Source organism: Condylura cristata, unplaced genomic scaffold (genome assembly GCF_000260355.1).
Source record: "Condylura cristata isolate star-nosed mole 26May11 unplaced genomic scaffold, ConCri1.0 scaffold00038, whole genome shotgun sequence".
Lineage (NCBI taxonomy): Eukaryota > Metazoa > Chordata > Mammalia > Eulipotyphla > Talpidae > Condylura > Condylura cristata.
This window is the reverse complement of record NW_004567139.1, coordinates 9,526,001-9,534,418: the sequence shown is the minus strand read 5'-3', so window position 1 is coordinate 9,534,418 and position 8,418 is coordinate 9,526,001. Positions and strand designations below refer to the sequence as shown.

Genomic DNA, 8,418 nt, shown 5'->3' with positions numbered 1-8,418 from the left:
GGCTCGTGAGGGGCTTGGGACGGCCACGCAGCGCCGAGCCCAGGTCAGGGCTCTTGGAAGGCTCCGGGGCGGCCCGAGGACCCGGCGCCGCCTGGAGGAAGTGACACTGGCTGGCACTGGCGAAGGCCCCGTGCCGCGGGCACGTCTGGCGTTCTGAGCTGCAGGGCAGCGCGGAGGGGTGAGGCGGGGGGCTGGCACCACAGCTCGCCCTCACGCCAGGCGGTCTCGGGGCTCAGTGCGCGGGCGCCTGCCAGCCGCCTCCGTGTTCCCTTGCGCCCAGCCCTCCCTCCCGAGCTGGGCATCCCTGGGGCCTGCCTGTGTCCACCCAAGGTCGCCTGCTGGGCGAGGGGCATCACAGGGTGGCCCCAGGGCCGGGGCCGGCCGCTGTGGCTGTCAGCCTGGCCAGTGCTGGCTTTCTGAGAGCCATTTTTATCCGCAAAACTGGGGTCACGAATGCACCCCTCCGGTGTGGTTGTGGAGAGAAAGGAGCCACGGTGGATCTCAGGCCCCTGCCTCCCCCCTCGCCCCACAGCCAGGCTGGTGTGATGGGGGGCTGGGTCCCTCCATTCTAGGGGAGAGGGCTTGGGGCCATGGGGGTCCCGGGAGACCCCCTGGGGTGGGCCTGGGAGGACTCTGGCAGCGTGACGTGGACGGGGCCCCCCGGGCCCCGGCAAAGGTGGGTGAGGAGGCGGGTGTGGGACAGTGGGGCGGGGGCTGGGCGATGGCCGCACCCCTGTTCCTCCCTGCAGAGAAGCAGCTCCTGCTGGCGAAGGAGCTCGGGGACCTGCCGGAGGCCCAGCGCGAGCGCATGCTTCGGGGCATGCCCTTGAACCTGGCCGAGAAGCGCCGCCTGCGGTCAGTGCCGCCCCCACCCAGGGCCCGGCCGCCGGCCCGGCGGGCACCGACTGGGCCTCTGTCCGCAGGGAGGAGAGCCGGAAGCTGAGCGGGAGGCCGGGGGGCCGGCGGGACCGCCGCGGGCCACCTTCCTGCTGCAGCCGGCTCCAGCTGGCCTGCACCCTGGTGAGGGCCTCGGGGCTGCAGGCCGGCCACCCCTCCCTGCCGGGGGGGCTCGCCCCACGGCTGGGGCTGGCCGGCCTGCTTCAGCCCCCCGTCCCGCAGGCCCTGCACAGCCTGGGGCTCGCGCTGCTGGGGGCGCTGCAGGCCCTGGCCCCCTGGCGCTACGCCCTGAAGCGGATCGGGGCCCAGTTCGGCTCGAGCGTGCTCTCCTACTTCCTCTTCCTCAAGACGCTGCTGGCCTTCAACGTCCTCCTGCTGCTGCCCCTGCTGGCCTTCATCGTGGGGGTGCAGGCCGCCTTCCCGCCTGCGCCCCCGGGGCCCCGCCCCCCCTTCACGGGCCTGGAGCTCCTCACGGGCGGGGTGAGGCCTGGGGTGGCCGGGCGGGGTCGCGTCCACCTCCCAGTGCCCTGCCCACGCCTGCCCCGTGCCTCCCAGCTCCGGGTCAACGGGCCGGGGCGGGTGCCCGGGCCTTTGCCGCTGTTTCCCCGCCCTGCCCCGCACCCCTGCTGGCGGGGGCGGGGGTGCCCCTGACCCGTGGCCTCCTCGGCGCAGGGCCGCTTCACGCACACCCTGCTGTACTACGGCTACTACAGCAACGCCACGCTCAGCCAGCCCTGCGCCGCGGCCCCGCCGGGCGGCCCGTGCACCCCCGAGGCCCGGGGCGTGCCCTACAACATGCCCCTGGCCTACCTCTTCACCGTGGGCGCCGCCTTCTTCGTCACCTGCATCACCCTGGTGTACAGGTGGGCGCCGATCCCAGCAAGCCGGCTCCGGCCGCCGCCCGCCGCCCCCTCCACTCGCCCCTGCCTCCCGCCCCGTCTCTCTCGGCGCCCCCAACCCCGGAGGCCCGGCTTGGGACAGGCAGGCAGGCATCGCTGAGGACGCCCTCCGGGGGGAAGGCGGAGGGGCTGGGGCTCGGGCCTGGGGTGCCTGTCCAGGGCTCACTGCTTGGGAGAAGCCGCCGGCGGGGTCCCCTATGGGGAGGTTAAGAGTGGGTGTTTGAGAGATGCTGGGGGGGCGGAGCCGCGTCTGAGCCGGGCGGGGCTGCTGGCAGGCGCGGGCGAGGGCGAGCGCCCTCCTGAGGCAGTGCGGTCCTGCAGGGCAGGGCAGCGGGCGACCTGCTGCCCGCCAGGGGCCTCGCTGTCTCCCCTGGGCTGTGGCCCTGAGCGCCTCACCCTGCCCGGCTCTGCCCCCAGCATGTCCCACTCTTTCGGGGAGAGCTACCGGGTCGGCAGCACCCTAGGGGTCCACGCCATCACCGTTTTCTGCTCCTGGGACTACAAGGTGACCCAGAAGTGGGCTTCCCGCCTCCAGCAGGACACCATCCGGACGCACCTCAAGGTGAGCCCTGCAGACGGCCACCCCCGGCCCCCCGTGTCCCCCAAGGGCGGCGACTCGGGGAAGGATGGTCAGCTTTGTGCTGCGAGTGAGGAAACCGGGGCGAGCCCTTGGCCGAGACCACAGGGGGCAGGCACAGGCGAGCCCACTGGGGTGGCCCCGCCTCTCGCGCCCTGGGGGAGGTCAGCCCCTGTGTATGTCTGTGGGAGCCGTGACGGGCTCCCTGTCCCCGCAGGAGCTGCTGGCCCCGCGGCAGCTGCGCCAGGGCCGCCAGAGCCTGTGCGGGAGGCTGCGGCAGGCGGCCGTGCTGGGGCTCGTGTGGCTGCTGAGCCTGGGGGCCACGCTGGGCTGCACCCTGGCCGTCTACACCTTCTCCGAGTTCATGGTCAAGGTACGGGCGGGAGCAGACGCCGGCTTCCTTCCCCGGGCACCCAGGGTCCTGTCTGCTGGCTGGAACCCCTCGCTCTCGCTTGGTGTCTCAAACTGTCCCCTGTTGTCTTCACAAACCACAAAGCACCCACAGCATGCATCGCATCCCTCCAGCCTGGCCTCCCCTCCCCCTCTGCTGACCTCGTTTCCGTCCCCAGTGTCCACTGAGGGTCCATCTTTCGGGACTGACTTGTGTGTGGAGTTAGTGGGCTGGTGTCCTTCTGCTTGTGCCTGTCCAGTGTCCCCAACACCATTTGCTGGGAGATTTTCCTTTCTTCCTGGTGGTCATGTCTCCGTCATAAATTAAGTGTTGCTATATGTGTGGACTTTTCCTGGACGCGCGATTCTATCCCATTGATCCATGCGTCTGTTTTCATTTCAGCACCATACTGTTTAATTTACTGTGGCTTCAGAACATAGTTTGAAATCTGATAACATGGTGCCTCCATTTTTTTTTTCCTCAAAATTGTTTAAATCACTTGTGGTCTTTTTTGTTTCTATATCCATGTTAGTATTTTTTGTTCTATCTAGTTCTATTTTTTGTTCTATCTAGTTCTATTTTTTGTTCTATCTAGTTCTATTTTTTGTTCTATCTAGTTTTCTAGTTGAAAAATACAGAAATTTTGACAGATTCCACTGAATCTCGGTATTTCTTTGGGTACCCAGTCAATTGGCCCCGTCCATGGAAATGGGATATCTCCCCATCTCTTTGTGACTTGTCATTTATCTTTTATCAGTGTCTTAATGTTTCTGTTTTATAGACTTTTCATCTCCTTTGTTAAATTTATTTTTAGGTGTATAATTCTTTCCCTTTTTTTTTGTAGAGGGGGCTATTTTCTTAGTTTCTTTTTCTTCTTGCTCATTATCTGCATGTCAGAATGCAACAATTTTTTTTTGGGTATTAACTCTGTAGCTACCACTTTATAGCTTTTGTTGTTTCTGATAATCTTTTTTTTTTTTTTGAGGGGTCTCTAGGGTCTTCTATATATGTTATCCACAATGTCTGCAAATAGTGATAGTTTCCTCTTTCTCCCCATCTGGATTCCTTTCATTTCTCGTGAATCACTCCAGCCAAAGTCTCTAACATCAAGTTAAAGTGGTGAGAGTGTACAGCCTTGCCTTGTCCTGTCTTAAGGAAGGACCTTCAACGTGTCTCGCGAGCGTGATGTTGGCTGTGGGTTTGCTAATATGGCCGTTTGCGGGGGCGTGATCCTCCTGTCTTATTTCGCTGAGTCTTGTCAGAGTGCTGCTCTCTCTGGGCAGGTGCTTTCCCGCACCTGTTGTGACCTCACGCTTTCCTCCCTTTTGTTGACGGGAGCGCATCCCCCAGCTGGCTGCTGTGCAGGCGCCCTGGCCCTGGAGTGCTCCCATGTGGCTGTGGTGTGTGGTCCTTGCACTGTTGCTGAATTCAGTGTGCTGTGTTTTTCACGTCCGTGTTCACCAGAGACACTGGCCTGAAGTTTCCTTTCTGGGATGTTTCTCTCTCTCTCTTTTGTCATTCTGTTTTTACCACCCACTGTTCCCTGCCCCCCCTTTTCCTGTGTGGTTTGAACATGAGGCTTCTGGTGGCCCTGCCTCAGGGGAAAGGGGTGCTGCCTGCCAGTGCTGTCTGCTCCTCCTGCCCTCACCCCCCAGTCCTTCTGCCCTGCCCCCCCGGCCCCCTTCAGTCCTCCCGCCCCTTTCCCACCCCCACCGGGGACCCCCTCCCTCAGTCCTCCCGCCCTCTGCCTGGGACCCATCAGTGGACCTGGCTGCGTTGATGGGGCCCTGTGCTGACTGCTGCCCCCCGTCAGAGCCCGGTGTCTGCCGAGAGGGAGGGGGCCCAGCTGGCCCTGCCCCTGGTGGTCAGCCTGCTCAACCTGGGGGTCCCCTACCTGTACCGTGGCCTGGCTGCCCTGGAGCGGCGTGACTCCCCCGTGCTGGAGGTGTACGTGGCCATCTGCAGGTGCGCAGCAGGTGGGCAGGAGGGCGTCCTGGGGTGCAGCTGCTGCGCGGCCCCTCCCCCAGCATCGCACCCTGCCCTCCGCAGGAACCTCATCCTCAAGATGGTCATCCTGGGGGTTCTTTGCTACCACTGGCTGGGCCGCAGGGCGTCCACCCTGAGGGACCAGGTGAGGGCAGGCCTGGGCAGCCGGGGGCCTGAGGCCGCCTGCAGAGGGCCCCCCCGGCCCAGGGTGGGTGTGGGGGTGAAGGCCGCGGCACAGTCGGCCTGGAGGCAGGCGGGGGCCCTGCTGGGGCGCGGGCTGGTGTTGGGGCTGAGACTCTGTCATCTAGTGCTGGGAGGACTTCGTGGGCCAAGAGCTGTACCGGCTCATGGTGATGGACTTCATCTTCACGCTGCTGGACACGCTGTGTGGGGAGCTCCTGTGGCGGTGAGGCCGGGCGGAGCCGGGGTCGCTGGGAGGGCGCAGGCAGCTCCAGGCCCTCGGTCCCCTTGACCACCAAAGGCCAACGGCTGGAGGGGCCTCGCTGTAGGCCGGGCGGGGCGGTCAGGAGTGCGCGGCCGGTCTGTGCGGTCAGGGGAGAGGGCAGGAGGCGAGCCGGGCCTGGGCGTGTCGCGGGCCGCGCCCTGCGGGGTCTCTTCCCCTTTGGGCTTCGTTGATAATATGTGACTTAATAATGGCGATAAACGGAGGCGTCAAAGCAGTAAAGTGCGGGGCAGGAGGCTCCGTGGTGGCCAGGGCCTCTCGCCAGGAGCAGACCTAGCCCCTCCTGCCTGCGGGGTGGACACGAGGGCATCTGGGCTCGGCCGCCCGTGTGACCTCAGGGCCCTGGGCACAGGCTCATCTCCGAGAAGAAGCTTAAGCAGAGGTGGAAGCCCGAGTTTGACATCGCCCGGAACGTGCTGGAGCTGATTTACGGGCAGACGCTGGCCTGGTGAGCGCTCCCCGGCTTGAAGCGGGCGCAGGCTGAGCCCCGGCCGGGCCTTACCAGCAAGGCCCTGGGCTCCCACAGGGGGACGCCCCACCTCCTGGGGCCTCAGGCCGCTCCCGCCCCTCTGCGCCCTTCCCCGGGCCTGAACCCACCCGGCCTCAGGGCGGGCACAGCGAGGGGCCCGCCCCAGCCTCTGAACTGCGGCCCCCACCCGCCCAGGCTGGGGGTCCTCTTTGCACCCCTCCTGCCTGCCTTGCAGATCATCAAGCTGCTGCTGCTCTTCTACATCAAGAAGGTGAGGGTGCCGCCGGCCCGGGGTGCCCAGGGGCGCAGCAGGGCTGCACCCGAGGGACAGGGAGCGACCCACGGTCCCCACGGGCACCCTTGGGCACTGGTTGCTGGGGGGCAGCCGCCCTGACCCCCCCGCAGGAGGCGCCTGGGAAAGAGCCAGGCGTCCGGGCCTGGGCCGGGGTGCTGGGGGCTGGGCGCTCTCTGGCCGCCTCGCCCTGCCCCTCGGAGGCCGGGGCCGGTGGCAGAGCGGAGCCTCCGTCCCCAGACCAGCCTGATGGCCAACTGCCGGGCGCCGCGGAGGCCCTGGCTGGCGTCGCACATGAGCACCGTCTTCGTCTCGCTGCTGTGCTGCCCCTCCTTCCTGGGGGCCGCCCTCTTCCTGTGCTACGCCATGTGGCAGTGAGTGGCCGGCCGGGCGGGCCCGGGCCGGGCCGGGGGCGGGATGCCGGGCGGAGGGGTCAAGCCGCTGTCCGCCGCAGGGTGAAGCCGTCCAGCACCTGCGGCCCCTTCCGGACCCTGGACACCATGTACGAGGCGGGCAGGGCGTGGGTGCGCCAGCTGGAGCAGGCGGGCCCCAGCGTGTCCTGGCTGCCCTGGGCCCACCGGCACCTGGTGGAGAGCACCTTCCCCATCTACCTGGCGTCCGCCCTGCTCATGTGCGTGGGCGGCGGGGCTGGGGCCGCCCCCCCCCCCCCCCCCGTGTTGGCCGCCCTCCTGAGCTGAAGGTCCTGTCCCAGAGCCAGCCCGCCAGAAATTCTCGTGGAAGGTAGGGTCCCCGCTTGACTGCCGTCTCCCGCAGGGCCGTGATCTACCTCCACATCCAGGTGGTGAAGGGCCAGCGCAAGGTCATCTCCATCCTCAAGGAGCAGATCAGCAACGTGAGTGCCCAGGCGCCCCGGGCTCTGGAAGGGCGCCAGGCCCCGCGGGGCGCCCCCCGCCGCTGGCTCGCCTGCTCGGGCCTGGCCGCCTCACCTGCGGGCGCCGTCGCCGTGCGGAGGGCGCTGCCCCGGGCCCAGCTCCACGTGGACGCTGCCAGTTAGTGGCACGGGGGGTTGAAGGAGGCAGGCAGGTGAGAGCTGCTGTCAGGTGACCCGACGCGGGCGGTGTCGCCCGAGGTCCGAGGGGCGCGACCCTCCACGCTGGCTCTGGGGAGCCCGGCGGCCCCGTTTCCCTTTTCACCTTTGCTGCTAAGAAGCTCGGCTCCGCCCGGGGCCCCCGCTTGGCCTGCCCTGTTCTGGGTGTCCCCCTAAACGTTTTGCGCTCGTGACGGTCAGCCCCCAGGCGCTCCCCGAGCGCCACCAAAGCAGGCCGTACTGGGGGTCAGCACATGGACCACTGCTCTCTCAGCCGGTGTGTTCTGGCCTTCTAGGAGGGGGAGGACAAAATCTTCTTAATCAACAAGCTTCACTCCGTCTACCAGAGGAAGGAGAGGGGCAGGTGAGCAGAGGGGGAGGGCCCTGGGCGGACAGCGGCTGGCCCCGGGGAGACCTGTGCCGCGGAGGCCCCTAACCTCGAGAGTCCCCTGCCTGCCCTCCCCCACCCCCTCGCCAGGCGCTGGGGTCACTTGGGGAGGGGGAAGCTTTTCATTTTGGCGACAGAAGGAAACAGCTGCACTCAGGGCAGGGCTGGCTGGGCCGGTCAGGCGCCGGCCGTCCTCAGGCCCTCCCCCCTCCTGCTGCCCCGAGATCGCTCCCCGGGCCGTCGCCCACCCTGTGCCACCAGCCCTCCACTCAGCCGGCTGTGGTCGAGCCCGGCCAGGGAGAGGCCTGGGGGGGCAGGTTGGGGCCTGCAGGTCTGAGCCAGGACCCCGCCCGGGCGGCCAGACCCAGCAGAGCCTCCTGGCCGCGGGAGGCTGCGGTGGCCGGGGCGCCCTGGCTGACGCCCTTTCTGACAGGGCTGGCAGGACCCAGGCCGCCGAGCCGCCCCAGGACGCGCTCGCCGACGTGCTGGGTGCCCGCTAGGATGGCCCGGCGTTCCTGTTTGGCACACTGCCGGGCCCTGTGCCGGGCCCCCTGGAGAGATGGCCCGAGGCAGGCTGGCCTGCCTGGGCGGCCCCCGGTGACCTGCCTGGGACACGGAGGAGGCGCGGGACTCTGCAGCCCACACACGCTGCAGCCAGAGGATGCGCGACGGGCGCCCGGGGCGCTCCCCGCTACGTTATTTATTCCAATTAAAAGTGTTTTGCAGAACGGGAGCCCGTGCTCCCATCCCTCTCCGGGACCCTGAGTCCCTGCACACCCTCCTGTTTCTCCTTTGGCTCTGCCAGACCTCTCTCCTATGGCCCCTCCAAGGCCCCCAGGCCCCCTGAAAGCCTGGCGACACCTCTAAGGGGCGCCCCAAGTGCAGCTTGGAGGGCCTGGGCGCCTCTGCTGCTCCCTCTGCTGCTCCCTCTGCTGGCCGAGTCCCAGATGACTGGTGACGGGGGCTCTCAGCCCCACCCCACCAGCCTGGAGGCCCTGAGGGGTGCCC

The 8,418-nt window shown here is 67.1% G+C and overlaps 1 protein-coding gene across 1 annotated transcript; it reads left to right on the top strand.

Moving 5' to 3' along the window:
* Nucleotides 1-56: 56 nt before the first annotated feature.
* On the top strand, nucleotides 57-8,143 carry TMC6 (transmembrane channel-like 6). The gene is made up of 16 exons (XM_004693413.2): nucleotides 57-855; nucleotides 924-1,020; nucleotides 1,120-1,377; nucleotides 1,570-1,760; nucleotides 2,214-2,358; nucleotides 2,591-2,746; nucleotides 4,578-4,729; nucleotides 4,814-4,895; nucleotides 5,059-5,156; nucleotides 5,566-5,661; nucleotides 5,878-5,953; nucleotides 6,215-6,348; nucleotides 6,429-6,605; nucleotides 6,749-6,827; nucleotides 7,319-7,386; nucleotides 7,844-8,143. The coding sequence occupies exons 1-16, from the start codon at nucleotides 722-724 to the stop codon at nucleotides 7,908-7,910; spliced, it is 2,010 nt and encodes a 669-aa protein (XP_004693470.2). The 5' UTR covers nucleotides 57-721; the 3' UTR covers nucleotides 7,911-8,143.
* Nucleotides 8,144-8,418: the final 275 nt, after the last annotated feature.